We start from the raw sequence: 19235 nt of genomic DNA on the forward strand, positions 1-19235 counted from the left end.
ATGGAGAGGAAGACAAAACCTCCTGCACCTGTGGCGAAACCCCCGTCATTTTTAAAGGGTGAGCTCACCCTGCCCAGCTGCTGCAGGGGCTTTTCGGGAATGCATGAGTTTCTGTTGGTTCATAGAGGGAAAAGAAATTCAGCTCTCCTTACCTAGTACCAAAAATATGAAACCAAGGTCTACCGGCTAGTTTCTGGCTTAGTGCCTGTTAGAAAAAAAGGAATATGTTTGCATGGCATGTGTGAAGACTTGGATGCTTGTGTACAGCTGGAAGTGTGGTCTCTGTATGCTTACAGTGCATGCAGAGAAATGTAAATAACATCGGAAATGTAAGAAAAACTATAAGCATGGCCAAAGAGGTTGGTATTGCATAACATGGGATGCTTGGTCTTAATCCAGTAAGGCACTGTTTGTGTCCTTAGTTTGCAGACACTAAATAGACTCAGAAGAGCCACTGGAGCTACTTAAAGGCACGTATTTAAAATGTCTGCTGAACAAGGGCCAAAATGTTCAGTACCATCTGCAGATACCCAAACTGCCTTGGGCAAAATGTTTCCCTTAATATAATCCAAGGTTTTGTTTGTTTGTTTGTTTTTAAGTTGTCTAACTGTTCGGATAGGAGGAAAATATCCTTTAAATTAAGGAAATTAGCAACAAATATGAATGTTATTAAAAATATGAATGCTATTAAAAATATGGTAAGAGCTATGGGAAAGAACAAATAGCAAGGAGAAGAGGCCTTTAATGAATCTGTGGTAAACTGCTGCACAGCCACTCTTTGCTGCCCCATCATCTAACCATGGCTTACACCTCTCATCAGTCTGCATTAGAGACAGCTGAGAAAGCAGTTAGATGGTTATGTCTTTATCACTGAAAATCTCAGCTGTTATAAATAAAACAATTAACTACAGCAGTGAAAGCTTAGAATTAGCCCAAGAGTAAATTCTCTAAAATCTTAAGTTGACATCTGAAATTCCAGGGTGCTGAATTTAATTCTTCAGTGTTGCAGACTAGCAAGAACATATGCAATAGTAAGGAAAGAAAAAGCGTGGATGGGTTTTTTGCTTCCTATCTCATTCCAGCCTGATACAGTGAATTTCAGCAACAGCCTAGCTGTCAAGGTTATATCTGCACCATCATTCTGCAAATCCAAACTCACACCCACACAGAGCCACTGTGTCTTTGGGACTCCATTTCAACTCATCAAGGAAGCCAAGTCCCACAGTAACCTATTACTAATGTGGCTGATGAGTGTTAAATAATGAACTGCTGCAGCAAAGAGGCAGATTGCAAGTTCTTTGTCTCTGTTCGTGTCTCAGCTTTTTTCATTATTACTATTTTCCTTTGGAAAAGGCATGAGCAAAACCAAAGCTTTTTTCTTAGCAAATTAACCCACTGTTTTTGTGTACACTCTGTCTTACAGATTTTCAATAGCTTTCACGAGCTGTGTACATTAGCTCTGACTATGCCTTCCCCTCTACACATAATGACAGCCACAGTGAGCGGCTATTACAGTTATCTCACTTTCTGGAGAGGATGGGGATGTAATGATATGTTGCAATATGTGCAATGGGGTATTGCAGCTAAATACTCTTTGGAGCGACTGATGAACTATTTTGCAGTATGCCTGGTACGACAGTTCAAGGCGAGGGGTACTTATCCTTCTGTGCTTCCTACATTCCCTGCTCCCGAGGTGAACCTGGAGCAAGAGCTAAAAGGTAAGGGCTGGATGGGGGTGACGGTGGAGGAATCGACTGAGACCCAGCAGAGAAAGGAAGCTGCTGCTTAGGCCCTGGATTGTGGCAACAAGCACCTTTGAATCACTGTAAAAACAAGCCTGCACATCAGCAAACCCGATGCACAGGTGTAGCAGCTGAACTCAGACACAAAATGAAGTGATTGAATAACCATCAACAAAAGATTTCCGAATACTTGACAAAACCCAAGTCCACTATGAGATTCTTTACCCAAGGACGGGCCCAGACGCCGATAAATGGAGAGTGCTGCTCATGGCCATGGCAACAGCTCTGTGGTCTTGAACAAAGCCACTCATCTCTTCTGCCTTGGTTTCTTATTTGTGAAAGACAGACATTCATCACTTACTCAAACAGGTTGAAAAGATCAGATCTTGTATGGAAAAATACCTCAGCAAAGACTGTATGGATCTAACTTACAATTGTTATTTATTTATTTCTAACAAGTAGCAGTTGGTGGTAGGGTCACAAATACCTGCTAGTGTATCCCACTCCATTGCCTCACGGGGATTCTGAATGACTGCAGAACAGTTTAAAACATCATACATGAGGTCAGACCAAAGGTCTGTTATCCCAGCACCTTCTCTGTTTGACTCTTTGCACCCCAGATTTTTGCTGTCCTTTGGATTTTCACTGTCCTTTGCTCTTCTGAACTTCTCTGTTTTTCATGCTTGCAAAACTGGTAGCTACAGGATGCCTTTGCTTTCTAGGAGTGTATTAGCACAAATCTGACCAGGATTTGTACCACGTTAATCATCCACACACATGGATGTAAGTTTTAAGACACCAAGTGCCAAGCACAAACACTGATCCTGTAATGATGGCACCTGGACCCCAACCTGACTTTAACCGATCCTATAAACAATCAATCAAAAAAGTAACATCCCAAGATTCTACTTAAACCTGGAGAAAATCAGAAATATTCTCAACGAATTTTGAGACTTCTGAAATTTCATGCTGACACTTCCTGATGGGAGTGGGAGCAGAGTCTCATTGCTGCGAATGCCTTCTGGGAATCTCAGTTTTTATGTTGCGTGGGAAATTAAAAACTGGTTCCATTTCTTTCATGCAACTGGTACTATATTTGATGGAAATCTATCACTTCCAAATCACATGATTTAGTGGGTTTTTTTATGATTTAGTGGAGCTTTTTTCCACTCGTGTTACTATTCCCAAAGCATCCTGGAAAACGGCAAAATCCCAAGGGCAGTATTTTCAGCTGAACTGGGCAAAGGGAGTCCTTGATATTTGTCTGCAGAGTGTCAATCACCTTAAAATCCCAACCTCACTTATGACAGTTCTCCTTGAGTAAGTAACAAGGCCGGGCTGGCAAAATGAAATTCTTCAGTAATACATCGACAAACTCAGAACCACAAGGCACCAAATTCCCCCTCAGCCTGGATTTGAATGCATAAATAAATAAGGCTCTTGCATTTATTTCTGCTGGAAGGTTGTATTATTCCATTCTGCAATTATGGAAAAATGCAGAGCACAGGCAAGATTTAGTGTCTGAGTTTTTGCTGCAAGACTTATGTCAGTAGAAAGGCATTTGCGCTCTTGGGAATCAAAGTGAGATTCACCCATTTGTGGCAGGTGTTTTAAGCACTCAGCCTAACAACCTACCCACGCATGGCACTACACCAATTCAACGACTAAATTAAATCTCTGAATATTAAATTAATGATGGAAATCTAAGATATTAATATATTCTAATTGAATATTCTCCGATAAATTATCTAGGCATTCTCAGCAATTTGATTTTACTTTCATTTCTTAAGGAACTTTCAGCTGCATAAATACAGCTATTAAAGCAATTCAAAAAGGGAACATTTTCTGCTCAGACAAGAGAACTCTAAACACAAAGAATCTAAAAATTTCTTTCATATGATTGATTAAATCATAGAGCCCAGGACAGCTGAATCATTAAATGACTGCTTTCCCTCAGTCCCTCTGGCTTTAGCAAGGACAATATAAATTCCCCATGGGTCTGCATACAAGGAAATACAATATGTATAATTACAGTATAGGCTTGAATGCTGTTGTAAGAGAATTTCAAATGGAGCATTTACGCTGTAGCTGCACTTTTCAATCCATAATGCTATGTGTGAGCACGTGCATATAAAGCCCATAAAGCACTGGGCATCTGCTTTCTTCGACCCAGATTCCCAAATGGTATACGCTGGTATAGTCCCACCAGCTTTGGCAGAGATGCATGAATTTATATCAGGATCCGGCCTCCTATTTCTGTGAAACACTGGAGATTAAGAATGACATCGTCATACGCCAGGGAGAAGGCAAACAAAGGAATGTAGTTTGAGGCATATATATAGTGTGGTATATGATAGCAACCTGTTTAAATTGCATGTTTATGAGAAATTTCAAATGGACGTGTCAAGAAAGTAGCAATGTGTCGTATTTCTCTTTCTCCATTCATCCCAAGTGTGTCAAATCCTGGTTTGGTAACACACACACAGAGGACAGATCAATACCAGAGCCAAGACCACAGCAACACGAATGCTTAATGAATCATTTTCCTGCTAATCTTTCTCTCTTTGGTGTCAGGTTGGTTTGTGGCATGAAATCCCAGTCAAGAGCCAAGAGCTGTTGCAATCTACCATCCTTTAACCAGCTTCCAAAGGAAGGCTGTGCCTCTACAGAGCAACACAACGTGTCCAATGTCCCATTTCCTCTCCACCCTCTGGGCTTGCTCCTTCTTAGCTCTGACTGTCATAATAGAGACCAATTGGCCTAATTTCCGAATTTCAGCTGGTGATGCTCACAGGGGTACCAAAGACGAGATGTACTGAGAGGCAGAACTAGCAAATTTTTAAATTTTTTTTTTGTGGTTGGAAAGGCAAAAGAAACACCTGTTCCCGTGAAGAGCAAGGAAGATCTAGGCCTATTTGTAATTGAGGCTGTCTGCCTCTCTCTCAGGAAAAGTAAGGTCTGACGTCCTTTGGGAAGAATTTGCCAGGCTTTTTCTCAACAAACCTCTCACCACAGACAGATGCCATCTGTCTTGCAGCTGGGAGTTAATGGATTCTGAACTGCCAATATCACAGCAGTAAGTAACGTGGTTGACAGAGGAGGCATGAGGGATTTCCTACAATAAAACTATTTAAAACAGTGCAAAGGTGCATGCTGAAATAGCCATGATGAGCAAAGCAAATGGCAATATTGAAGGCTGATGGTCCAAGGCATTTCGCAGATCAGTATATCTCGTGTATCTCCAACACTGGGATGTTAGACTTCTGGAGAACTGTCTCACTACACCTATTTCCTGCTCCAAGATGGGCTACAGCACACAAATAGGCTGTGGAGCTCTTGAGTGTGCTGTCAACTTTTTTCATATTAAGTATCCAATTTCACCGTGCAGCTTAACATGTGCTAAACCTACCCACGAGTCCACCGTGGGGTTTTCTAGTGCGCTAAGAAGAGCTCTCTGCTCCATTAATGCGCACCATGCTGCAGGAAACCCAACCAATCAACACCACCTCTGCTAAGAAGCAACACAAGAGTTTTCAGGTATATTATATTCCACCAACTTTCCAAACCACTTCAGGACATTCTGATTAAATTTACATAAAATGCATCCTTCCCTCTTATTCCCCGTTATACACATTAGATTATTTCTAGTATTCTTGTGTCTGAGATTACCAGTGTTCGGATATGAGAGAGCACGCTGTGTCTGTAGCATGCAATCAAGGCAGTTTGTAAGAGCACCGAGATCCTGTCTTGGTCATCCTCAGTGGATTTTCATGCTGGTGTAATAAGAATGGACTAATTGTTTATTGTGAGAGAGGTAATGGACAAATACCGTATTTTTCAGTTCCAAGTTTAATAAGGGCAAGCTGGAAAAGTTAGGGACTATGCAGATGAAGTTAGAGACAGGCGGCTCATAAGAGCTCTAGAAAGGTCTTGGAGATAAAGTTGGAAGTTTGGGGCATTCATACAGGTGAATACGGTTGCAGTGGTTGACAGAGGAGCCCGTTATCTAAGCATGCCTTGACCAAAGGCTGGTCCTGCACAAGACCGTTGGTCTTTTAAATGAATGATTTTCATGCAGCCCAGTGAGACGGGCCAAGACTTCAGCCTTGCAAACTGACTCGAGATTCCCATTAGAAGCTAGAGACTTGCACATGGATCCAAAACTGAGATACTTTTTGAAGTTCAAAAAAGGATGAAATACAAGATTAGCTAATAGATAATTAGATAATAGATAATTAAGAATTAGCTACACATGTAGCTAAAAAGGATGAGTCAGTGAGAAGATAGATGGTATTCAGCAAAGGTGCAACTACTTAATATACTATCTTAGTTGATCAGTGTGCCTGCATGAGTCATTTTCTTGGAGAAGGAGGGGGATTTCATATTGTTTTTGTATTTTTAATAGGCATTTTTACGGACCTCATAGTTATAATAATGAGAGTACCTGACAATTAGTAATGAAATTATCCTCACTACAGTAAAATATTTCACAGCATGTAAAGTGTTATTCCTAATACAAAGGTAGAAGTGAAGCACAAGGAAATTAAATCCAAGATTTTCATAAATGTTTGCAAAATAAATAAGAATATGTCAATAAAATTTAATAACTGTTTTCTCAGCTCAAAGACAAAACCAAAATTTGCAGAACATTTTTTATATCAATAAAAATTATTTTTAGCTTGTACACGTCAGTTGTTTATTTAAACTCTGAGGAATAAGTAAATCTTTTCAGCAGCCAAAACTAACCAGAAATTCCTATTATTATTTTTTACATATTATTTTTCTGAAATGCATTTCCTAGTCAGTGTGGTTGATGCATATGAACAGACACGGATGTTCCTTTGAAATGAAAAACCCTGTAATTAACAGAGGGGGTTTTTGGCAGGGATAATGTCGTGACGTCTTCCTTTTTTCTTTTTTTTTCTAAAAACTTTTTCATTTAATGTATTTTATCAGAATGAAATGGTTTAATGAGCAGAGAATTACAGTTGATCCCAGCTGAACCAGATAGGGCTGCACTTTCAGGTATGTGGCTCCCATCAAGCTGCATTCACCTTTGCTATGATTTAAACTTCATTCAGGCACAGCCTTGCTAAAAATACTGGCAAGTAACTAATCAACTTCCATAAAATGGAATTTTTACCTTCACAATAGGAAGCAGGAGTAGGAGGGAACCCAAAAGATTTGCCTATGCATTTCAAATTAGTCTGACCTATAAAAACGCAAACAGCAAGTGGTACTACGAAAATGTACTTCTGGTAGGGCTTTCTGGTTTTTTAATATCCAGATTTTTCATGCCATCCCTTCCTCTCCTTGGAGGTAACCAGAACCAAAGATAGCATAATGGAGGGACTGGTTTCCATTAGTTGTACTTACAAAACGTAAGCTCAAGCAGGGCTCTCTGGACCCAAAAAAGTTCGGTACCAGGAACTAGCGTTAGGTTTGAATGCTTTATATAAAGTTGCAGAGAAAACTGTGACAGATTTCCTTCCGTACAAATGGGATCTGAGCTGTAACTTCACATGTGCACTTCTAGCTCCAGTTTGTGAGCAGATGGACACAAAAATATTCAGCGCCCAGTGAGCAAAAGCATGGGAAATCAGATCAAAACTGTTACCTACATCTAGGAGACAGCAGAATGCTCCAGGGCAATCTGAAGATTATGTGGATGGCAATAATAAGATAGTGCTGGCCTTTGAAGATGTTGATTTGTCCTATTCTGGATAATGAAAGAGCAAAGTCTAACAGGGGAAGCTGTAACTCCTGCTAGGAATCACCCAAGCTTCACGTTCAGGGCCAGCAAATGGGCCAGATGCTGCAGATGAGCAGAAACTCAACCCAAGCCTGAAACATCAGGGGTCTCACGCTTAGTCAAGTTGCACTCTTTGTATGATCTTCCCTGTCATTACGATACTTTTCAGCTGAAAGGGAAAGAAGCCCTTTATAAGCCATTTCTTTCTTTCTCAACCCATTTTTTACTTCATTTTCAGTGTTTCCTCTAGCATCTGTATTTAAAAACAGCAATTCAATATATCACTGAAAATCTGGGAGCTCTGTGTTCCATCAGCTTCGTTATCTTTCCAAGGTTACTGGTAGTTTAAGTGATGAATATCAATTCCTCTGTACCTATATAAAATTTATTATTTGTCACTTTCATTAATACTGGAGTTTTGCATTCTTGAGTCCTTCTGTTTCGTCTCCAGACTGTAGGGGGAAAAAGTGCCACAGAGATTTCAGTCCTTATAAATCAACAAATTTGCCATGGTAAGCTGGTGCCAAGTTGTCCTCTAACTGTCTAGTCAAAGCTCAAAAGAAATCAGCAGGGAGTGGGACAGGGTGTTAAGTTCATTTTGCAAGTACTCCGCTTATTTTTCACAGGAATTCAGGAATTAATCTAAATTATTAATCTGATTTAGCAAGATATTTTTGACACATCAGGTTATTCTTCTCTTCAAACATTTCTTCAACTTAGTAGGACAAGACATTAACGGGTCACTCCATACCCAGCACTGCTGACCACACAAAGACTCCTTGGCTTCCCTCCCTCTTTTTCCAGGACAGACATAAAAACATTTGCCACCTGCTACTTTTTTATTCCTTGTCGTACTTCCCTAGTTGCACAAAGAAATAATGCCGACAACTGAAGTTTACCCAATACTCGGTGAATTGGGAACATGCACCTTCAGTCATTGCATGAGTCATTGCAAAGTTCACCTGAACTTCTAAACAACTCAGCAAACTCCTTTCTCCCTCCCAGACACTGGTTGTGCAGAAGAGTGCCAGCTAATCAGTGTGAAACAGGTAATGATGACAAATCATTTGAATCTAGGCACTGTTTCAAGATGACTAGGTGAACTTCCTGAGAAGGGAAGCCAGTGACATACCATTGTTGCTCAAAATAAGTTCTGAAATCTTATAATTGTCACCATTTTCTTCCAATGGAAGAGCTGAAAAAGTCTGCCAGGGAATTCTTTTTTTACAGCTAATCTTTCTACTGCTCCAAAAACTGAAACCAGCACCCGCAAGAGGAACAGCAACAGGTATTTGTGTTTTGCAAACGTTTATCAAGAGCAATAATATATCAATGAAATGTGTCTGTCAAAGGCCCCTTTTCCCTTCTTTTTCTTTTCCTGTCATCCAATAATCATCACAGAAAACCACACGGGTAAACTTGATCTCAGAGATCATCCTTGTAAAGAAAGAAACTAGTAACATACAGAGGATGAGGGATCCATCTGCAGTGGCGGCAGGCAGCCAACCTCCTCGAGCCCCACCACGCATCTGTACTCCGGCTCGGCGAAGGAAGGGGAGGGTGCAGCACCCCCTCGTCGCTGGGTGTCACCAAGCCCAGCTTTACACCTGCAGCCGTTTTCTGGATGACAGCGTGGGCAAAGTGCCAACTTGGCAGCAATGCCAGTGTCTCTTGAGGGATGCTGGCTGGAAGGAGGCGATTAGGCTGCTGTTCAGCTGGGGGAGGGAAAACTGGGGCACGTCGCTTTGGAAAAGAAGCGCTTCAGCAGCGTGTAAAAGGCAACTTTTCTTGCACGAGGGAGGAGGAGCAGTGAGCCTGTGCTTTGAGCCAGACTTAACATACCATGAGCCTGGACCACACCTACTACTTCACTAGACCCAGTGCAAGATTACCATTATTATTATTATTATTATTATTATTATTATTATTGTTATTTCTGTTTCTTTTTTTAACTTACCCGAACCAGCTGCTGAGGAAAGGGTCCTCTGGAGTTTTCTGGCACGTTGATGGGTGGGATGACCCAGTCTCGCTTCTGCCGCCGCAGGCCGTTCGCGCTCTGATGCTGGCGCCACGGGAGCAGAGTGTCGCTTTGCTGCTGCGCCAGTTCTCCGGGCAGGGGCTTCCTTCCTTTCGGCTTTGTTTGGAAACAAGAAAGCAAAACCAGTTAGCTTCTTCCTCGCTTCTTAGGACTCCTCCCAACAGCGGCGCTTCCCTGCATGCAAACGGTCACATGTAACTGTGAAAATTATTGTTATTACCATGATATATTTCTGCACCACAGACGCAATATGCTTTACCGGCAGCTCTGTTGCCACTTCATTTTCACAAATATATGGAGCTGTCACTCTCAAATCAAGATGCCTCTCAGAATATATCGTCTTCATTACACCAGCTGCAGGGAGCTTTAGCGGCACATTGGGGTAAAGAAGTTTCTGCAAATTCCTAATAAATGCAACCTACCAGAACACCAAAAAAGGGAGAGAATTCCTTTACAGCCTATGTCATGGGCCCAGTTTTATAGCATGAAGTTACCCTGCTCCTTGGCATTGACAGGGTTACAGTGACCTGCACTCTGTGGTTCTGCAGATGTATCCCACCAAACCAAACAAATCACAACCAGGAGGAGAGTCAGCTCCATGGCTGCAAAGGTGAATTACTCCAACTTCTTAGTGCTTCATGAGGAATGACCTTTTTATAAGAGCTGGGCTTTGAACACAAATCCCAAACACACATCTCCCCACGCAGCCTGTGAAGTGTAACACATCTCAGTTACAAAACAATTTTCATTATTTGGGGCGCTTTTGAGTCATTTGTGATTTTTTTTTTTTTAAACTACGGATTCTGCCCATGGCATACTTTGGTGGTGGACACATTAAAATGCTATGGCACAGAATCTAGTTCACTATTAGAAAATTTCTGCCTTATCGAATGATGAATCAATGAAATGTAGATTTGGAGAAGCTCTTCAGAGGTTACCCAGTCCCAATATTTAAATACTTTGTGGCCTTCTTGGATTCCAGACATTACTTCTGGAAAGTCTGAAGAACAGATAACTAACAAAGAGAAGCTTTTTTTACTATAGGGCGGACCTGCACTCCCACCAGGAAATGTTTAAACTTTCATGAATCAGGAAGATTGTAAGCCACATTCTCTTCATTTGAGGTAAGATCCAAGGGGAACATTATTCTCTGCATTTTACAATTTTCAGCTATTTTTCTCAAAAAAAAAAACCCACCCAAGAAACAACACCCCAAAACCCAAGACCACCATAGGAAAAACCAGCAAAGCATTTTTTGAGGCTCCTGCAATTTTAAGCCACACTCACTTTTAGTCTTACTCAAAACGTACAAACTCAAACATCCTACAAACATTTGCAAGCAGTTATCTGTAGGCACTGATTTCAGTGGGAAATGTTGCTTCAGGGTTTATAGTTTGATGTAAAACCATCTATTAGTACATTGCAACTCTTGATCTGGAAGTGCAATGAAGCAGGCAGTCACCTAAAAATTATACAGTATATGAAATCTAAAGGGTATATGGAACTGACTGGTGGCTCCAAAGCTGCGTGGACCTTCTGGATGCTGAAAGCTGGACATTGCAGCAAGGAGGCCACTCGGACAGCTTGATCGTGGCTCTGATCTGTGTTACCTGTGGAGGGCAGACAACCACTGGCTGCAACCGTTGGAAGCATTTGTGCAAAAATGCAGCTACTTTTACCGCAAACCTTAAAAATGAGACAGTTCCAGAGCTGAATTTTCTCAGAACAGACAAATGTGGTCTTTTCAGTCACACACATAGCCACTTTTCTCAAACCCTCTCTCACGCTAACTCATGCCAGCAAGGTGACTGCTGTTTTGTGTTTGCCTGAATGCTGTTTTATACACTTTCAACAAGCATCATCACTAAGCTGCTGCAAGATCACTCTACCACTGTTCAATATTTAGATGTTGTTCTAAAAATACTCAGTTAAGTGTGTAATGAACAAAGGAACAGCATCATGATGTGACAGTGGGAGACTTTCTTGGGCTATTCAGGATGTTGGTAGGTACTGTTGAGCTCATCCTTCCTATGGGATGCAACATACTATATCCGACAGTTTTCATCTAGAAAGGGTTTTATCACCAGAAAGGTATCTTTTCTGAACGCTGATGAAAACAACCTTATCTAAAGAAGATACTCAGAAATGAATGTCAACATGAAACAGGACTACCAGACATGAGCTACAGAAAAGTGGACATCCCCCCCTTTTTTTTAAATTGGGTTGTGATTCCCAAATGGGGATCCTTTGAGAGCAGGTATTTGGATCATTTTATATAATTGGCAAGTGAGCGTGGGGACAGATTATGAAAGGATGGTCAAATAATTTGTGCTCTGCTGAGTTTACACAGTGGAATGAATCTGAACTAAAGACAGACTTGAGAATTAACATGAATCCCAAAGCTCCGTGTATACTGAAATAATTAGTGTCAGCTCAGCAAGGCAGTACCAGCCTTTTTAGTCTTTATGAAATATTTGCTGGCAGGTGACTAGACAGTGACTAGCTTGCTTGTCACTCTTGATGATGTTTCCCTACATTAGAATAAATCATCAACATGACTCTGAATTTGGTATGTAGAATTTCAAAAGCGTCTTGCAACAACGATTTTTTTTTTTAAACAACAGCTCTTTTTTATCTTCATTTGTTGACGATGCATTCTCATGACCTTAATTTCTCTGGTGTTGTTTAAATACGTTGTACATGTTTTCTGCTGTTTAAAAGCTGTGAGACAAATGCAGTAACAAAGTCTGGTGAGACAAATGCCAGAACTATTCAGATCTCCGACTGAAACATCCAAGAACATCTCTTGAATAACAGCAACGACTAACCATGAGCCCCAGAAAACTCTCCTGTACTTTCGAGATTGCAAGGATCTAAAGTTCAACTCAAAAGCAGAATGTGACACCAGATTACATTAATTATAAAATACAGCTTCCAATTCCATTTTTGCTGAATAACAGTTTTCACCGAGATAACAACTGCTCCTTCTCTCATGGCCTCACTGGCCATATGCTTTTCAGAATCTCAGGCAGACATTTTCAAAAGACAAAATATTCCTCTACCTTTTGTACTGTCATCAGAACAACAATCTGTCCACAGTCCTCACAATCAAATCGAGCATCTCTAGTGCTACTGCTTTAGGGTCGTTTCCCTCCCATTGCTTTTGTGAGGTGCCATCACCCTCTTACATATGGCGAAAGGATGACAGGTGTTTGCAGCAAAACAGAGAAGCCAGTCCATGAAACACATGCCCAGTGGAAAATTAAATCCACTCTCCATTCTGAAAATTACACAGTGACATTTATAATTCATTACAACAGGATCAAACACCGAACACGGAACATGTATGCATGGTCTTTGGCAATACACAGACGATTAAACGAGGATATAAAATAGTCAGATAATTTAGTAATTATGCCTGTCTTTTATGTTAGGATATTGATAACCTAGAGAAATACAGCTGAACCAAAACAGATGAAAACTTCCAAGTTCAAGGAGAAAAAATGATTACAAAGTGCAGGATGAAGAAAAACAACAGGAGAAAAGTCCATGCTGGGATGTAAATTTGTTATGAATTTGCATTCAGTATGAGCTAATGCCTTAGTATTCATATTAGGGCAGAATTTCTCAGAGCTTGCTAATGAAGTGATGCAAAGTGTGCCGTGCCAGCTGTATTATTTAAAGCCTACATTCTGCAAATGTGGGATCAACACTTTGATCTGAGCTGTCCAGTGTCTCTTCCAAAGGGCTTATGGCCCATAACTGCGACATTATGTATGTACAACGCCACTGTGGGCAACTCATAATGCAGCCATTGCATCTTCTGCTAATAAAATGCTTCTTTCTCTGAAAAGTGCAACTACAATATTTGCTGTTTGCAGTTGCAGGACAGGGGAAGAGTCTCTCAGAGACCATCCTCCCTGAGTTTGACCAGGAAGTCACACCGATGAGCTGAGGATTAACTGCAATACAGTGTAGCAGAATCCACCCTACAATTCCCCTTGGCACTCTTTTGGGGTTTTTTGGGCTATCATCACTTTGGGCTATTATCACTTTAAAGTCCATTAAAAACATACTGAAGTCAACCAGAAACCTTTCACTGAGAGGACAGGTCAAGCTCTCAGAAAGCAATGTGAGGTTGAAGGAGGTGCAGTCTCATCTACAAGGATTGTGCAAAGATCTTTCTTCTCAAAGGTTGCCCCACAGAAGGTGCAGGGCTTTCTTGAAGTCCATGTCAGTAACTTCAATGGCATCTTACAGGAGTAATTTCCAGTCCCTTTCCAGTCTAGCATTACATTTAATGATGGTGAATACAACCTGCTGCATTTGGATGAGGACGTGTAGCTAAACCCCTAGGGACTCTCAGACCTTAAAACCAAACAGATTTAGGAAACCGTACTCCAAACTGGTGAGGTTGTATGGTGCTCCAGCTAACTCCATTTATGCCATGGCGTTGAGAGCTCAGGGAGATTCCTTGCCTGCATTTAGCGCTGGCAATAAAGTACAAGTTGGAATAGCCATCTAGCTAGTCTATAAGCTCCCACCAGTGTTAGCTCGTGGCTTGTCAGCCTTTCATTTGTTGGGAGACTCGGACTAAACTCAACCCTTACTCACAAAAGAGGTTGAAAAATAATTCACTGAAAGAACAGGACACGTGGGATCCCTATAGCCCCTCAAGCCTTCTCCTGCTTGTGAAAAGAAGGCTGCGAGCCACTGACTTTTCACTAGTCCACAAATAAAACCAGTGAGTGTGAAGAATACCAGCTTTCACCTTCCGCTACACTTAGCAGTAGCCAGTCTCGCCAGCTGGCACGTCTCCCCTCCCAGCCAACCTGCCTTTGATATCCGTCAGCCTCTGGCTACAGAGACATCTGGAAGTTATTATCCAGCAGAGCGTATCACAAACCCATTTACATAATATAATATCATATTTTGTGTTCCTGCTTAGCTGAACATTTTGGATCATTCTAATGTTTGGGTAAATAAGCCACCATTTTCTGCATATAAATAACAGCGCGTCTTAGGGTACGTTTGTTGGAGATTATTAACTTCATAGGGCTCAACCCGCAAAATGAAATGCTCTGGATTCAGCACTTAAATATATTATTCTTTCACTTGGAATAAAAAGTACCTGCAATTGGAGGAGAGGTAATAAGGCTTTTTTTTCCGAAGTATCAAAATTATTTACGATTTAACCTGTGTTTTATTTATATGCCAGTCTTACTATTTTCATAGGATCTTTAATACTTCGCACTAAACATTTTTCAGAAAAGAAATGATACTTCACGTGCTTTGTTTCTAGTGTCACTCCTAGGGTTTAACTGAGACAATGTGTTTTTAATATATTTTTATCAATACAAGGGGATACAAAGCCACCTTTAGTCTGTTGCTCAAACGCATTTCCCTTCATCTCCTATATCAATACGCATTTTGAAAACTGGTATCATTTTCTACCAAGGAAAAAAATCTATTTAAAAATATTTAATCTGAAGCATTTTTGCTTGTTTCCATGGTAGCTGCGGAAAGGACAGAGGAAAATTATATTTACCAAACAGAAAATAAGACAATGAAAATACAGCTTAGTTCTTTAACACAGGGAACATGAGAGCGCTGCAAAATAAACATTTGCATGAATTCTGTTCTAAGGAGACAACATTTTGCTGACATCAGGGACAGCAGTGGAGGACGAATGAGCCCTTTTTTTCCCAAAATGCACCATTTCCCCAGTTTTTGATCTTTTAGCAGAGAGAGATATTTCATTTTGCGTTCTCATACTGTATAATGAAAGGGCTGCAGAACAAACAGCAAATTTATTTATTTTAGGGTAATTGATTCTTTTTTATTTAGGTTATTGCTGAATTCACCAAAGTTGGAAACAGGAAAAAATTAGTTTTAAGAAGATCAGACTTCTTAGTTTAGACTTTTATTTATTGCCATCATTCTGCGTGAAGGTATTCTTTAGGAACCACACAGATAAGGAATCTATAATCTGTTTTTCTCCTTATCCACCTTCTAGAAACCCGTTATGACTGTCTACAGTAGCTCTATTTACTAATAGTTGTAAGCTGTGGTAAATTTAATCAAAGATATCTTCATGTCACGTCCCATTACCATCATGGCATAAATTGCTATTCATGAATGATTTGTGTCAAAGTGCTCTGAAAACTAGTGTTTTAGCAGCAAGATGTTCCAATGTGCACAGTTCTTCAGCAGGGGCACTAAATTAATGTGTTTGCAGAGAAGCCACTAATTGACTATGAGACGTGATTTTGGCAGTAGACTTCCACTTTAAAGATAATGAACAGTGTTCAGATAGAGAGAAGAACCCCCTCTGCTCCTAAAACTATACTAATAATTTCTGGTATAAACAGGAACAGAGGGAACCAATCCTGACAGGATATTTCAAGTGCCAAATCAAGCTGTTTGATCATCACGACTTACAAAAGCAAACAGTGGAATCTCAGCGTTTGTGACCTTTATCAAATCTGGTTACATACAGTCAGGAATGTTATGTTTGGTTAGGAACTCATTAAACAAAATTACCTCTCCATTTATAGAAACCATACAATTACAGTATAAAACATTTTAATTAAATCAGCTAGTTAAGCAAAAATTCATTACTTTTTTTTTTATCAGCTAGCAGTGGGGCTGCATAGAGCAGTTCGCATTAGAGTCAATTAGTAAGAAAAATTGTCAGATTTGGCAAGTGCATGAGCTTCCAGAACATCAGCTGACAGGGAAGAAAAAGTTTGACTAAAATCTAACAGAGTTACTGTCCCCCGAGGAGGAGAATGAGCCACGTAAAATGCACACACATGCGCTGGCCGTGCCAAATGCCCCTCTCTCCCAAGGAGTCTGTGTCAAAGCTGAGCGACCGCCCCTATGTGCACTGTTCCTCGATAGCTGACAAATGAGGCACACATGCAAATTTAAGGTTGTTGGGTATCCGGCTGGCTGTGCAGACTTCGGAAAATTTTATCTGATATAACTAATAAAGCGCGATCAGTGCGACTGAGGAACCAAAATGTTCCTTAGTGTTTCAGGGCTGGAAAGCAAGAAAAAAACTAAAGAATAACAGGTAAAAGCAGGAAATTTTTAAATAAGGAGAAGACAATATTCTGGCTTTTAAATCGGGCAGAAGAAGGTCCTTTCTTTACAAAAGTTGCATCAGGGCCTTCAGTGGGAAGCTGTAATTAAATGCTAATTTTAAGTCTGGACTCCAGAGAAAAGAGACACCTACTAGCTCTCGGAAAAACCCACAAGGTTGCCATAGAAGATTCTTATTCAGAACGACAAACACAGTTTAATATCCTTAATATAAACACCTAATGAGGTTGGTGGCCCAGATAAGGACCTTGTAGACACAGACTGCAGCTAACATGCAAGCTTGCGCCTTGAGCCAGAACATGGCTTTTCAGGTGGCTGCTGACCAGATGACCCCCTCTGGGACAGAAAACGTTGACTTCCCAGTACAATTTAATTGAAATTCAAACATCACCTGAACTCACCCACACCTCCTGTTCGCCTGAACATTTGGTAAATTGTCCCCGTTTTAAGTTGAAATCTGGCAAGTCACGAGAGCACTTCAATACGCTTTGCTTTTGTATTAGCAGAGTAAGGACAGCTGCAGGCAACGCACGCTCATGTTCATTATGAGCAGACATGAAATGCGAAAGGTATCTCTAAGGTGAGGGAAGTTTCGGCTGGGGTGGAGCGGCAGAGCTGTGCTGAAACTTATTCTGCAGTACCGCACCACACTGATGATTAGAGGTACCTCCTGGACTGCGCACTGCTTTCAAGATTTCAAATGATGCTCTTCCTCTTCCATTCTCTGGAACAGTCACATACCAAAGCAGGTACATAAGAAATCCTTCTGCCTTTGGTGGAATCTTTTATGGTTCCCACAGGTTTCAAGCACCTGTGATACCCTTCTTGTCATTATCAGGCTCTGACTATGACAAGAGCCTTCAATGAACAGAAGGAGATGACATCATCCACAAAGCACAGCTCTCAATGCACTTTTCTTTCTCATTTTAAGGCTTGAACATCTTATCCCAACATGAAAAGTTCTGATGAGGCTGTTTCCTTGTAAAGCTCCCCACATCAACTTGACCTTTTCACATTCCCTTTGTAAGATCTAATCTCGCAGTGCTTCTTAGGTGGGATTGTTTAAGAAACATCTAAATTACTGTTGTACTCTACCTTCTAGTGTTTACAAAAATACACTTCTATCTTCAAGTTAATGTCATTCTCATAATTGGAAGAAGCCATACACAATGCCTTCAGAACTACAAGTACTTCTCAAGAGCATGGCTATTAAATTACAGAATACTACATACTTGTTACCTGTTCAGATACCTATAGGACAGGAATAAAGGTGGTAGATCTCATCATATACTATACAGTAAAAACTGCTACTGCAGCTTGGCAGTACTGCACGTATCTTGTGGAGAAAAATGCATGAAATATCTGGGCTAGCAAACTGAGTTCTTCTACCCCTATAAAACTTCTAAAAAATAATTTGAAAAATTGTTCCAAAATACATTTCTTTTGCTTCTAGAACTCAGCCTACTACAATGGTTCTTCATCACAGAAAGAAGCAGGAGCAAATCTACCCCTTTAGCAAGCCTGTGAAAAATTTTAATCTCATTTTATTTTTTCTAAAGCTGTGAGTTTCAAAAGATACATGAATTAAAATAATCATAATGAATTAAATGTAACAATATCCCTTCTCTTCATAATGTTTGCAAGTAAAAAGATCACAAGAGATGTAAGAGATCATAAGCGCCACTGCTACTTTAGCACAAAGCAAAGTAATTCATTTTGGTACTTCTCCCCAGCGCTAGCGTGTGGGTTTGCCCTTTCAAGTTATCCTTTGGTTATTTCAAGAGGCTCTTGAGAAATGGCTGTTTTGCTTTTACTCCCCAGTTCTGGAGTGCACCTAAGCAAATGCTTAAATTTGAACACGCAAACACATTCGATTTATCTCCATTCGCATGACGAAATTTAAGTGTGTGTTTAAATGCTTCGCTGGACAGAGTGTTTGAAATCCCACTCCTCAGGGGTGGCAATGACCCTGCCACGCTGGACACCTGTGCCTGGCTGGCTCTCCTCGCTCCCCCGGCCAGCAGTGCCACGGGGACAGAACGTGACACAGCTGCACTACCACAAATCACGTCCAGTGAGCAAGGACCTGGCCTCAGGGGCTGGGGGGAACCGAAGCCCTTCTTCACCCTCAGCTTGTAACTACCAAGCTGTCTCAGCTCGCTGGGCCAAAGACAGGTGGATACTCACAGCCTCTAAGAAATGTTTATTTCATGGATGTGCCTGCATGAAGCAATTTTTTTCTTTACTCAAACTCATGTTTACATGCAACTGTCAAAGGACTACCACAGCAATGAAGGGTTTTTTAGGGGATTCAGTCCGAAATATCTTTTGGAAGTGGCAGTCAGACTTCAGCAGCTAACAACAAAGAATACGCAACCGGAGGTCAAAGGCTTTGATCTCGCCAGAGCAAGGCACACATCCCAGGCAGGCAGTACGCAGCAGTCCAAGGGTTTTGTTTTATCAGAAAAAACTTATTTCCACATAGGCAGTTCAATCCTTAGGACTTCCTTCTGTTTGAAGGAAGACAGATCTGCAGTGAATTTCACTTACGGATCAACTTTCTAGTACAGCTTTGAGCCTGACCCTCGGTAAGATG

The 19235-nt window shown here is 40.8% G+C and overlaps 1 protein-coding gene across 1 annotated transcript in view; it reads right to left on the minus strand.

Moving 5' to 3' along the window:
- Positions 1–19235, minus strand: part of CDH4 (cadherin 4) — a 447706-nt gene that overhangs the window by 146393 nt on the left and 282078 nt on the right. Inside the window, exon 4 of the mRNA XM_068416116.1 lies at positions 9452–9628. Within this exon, the coding sequence (XP_068272217.1) occupies positions 9452–9628 (177 nt within the window). The remainder of the gene's footprint in view (positions 1–9451; positions 9629–19235) is intronic.

The sequence above is a fragment of the Nyctibius grandis genome, chromosome 19 (genome assembly GCF_013368605.1).
Source record: "Nyctibius grandis isolate bNycGra1 chromosome 19, bNycGra1.pri, whole genome shotgun sequence".
NCBI lineage: Eukaryota > Metazoa > Chordata > Aves > Nyctibiiformes > Nyctibiidae > Nyctibius > Nyctibius grandis.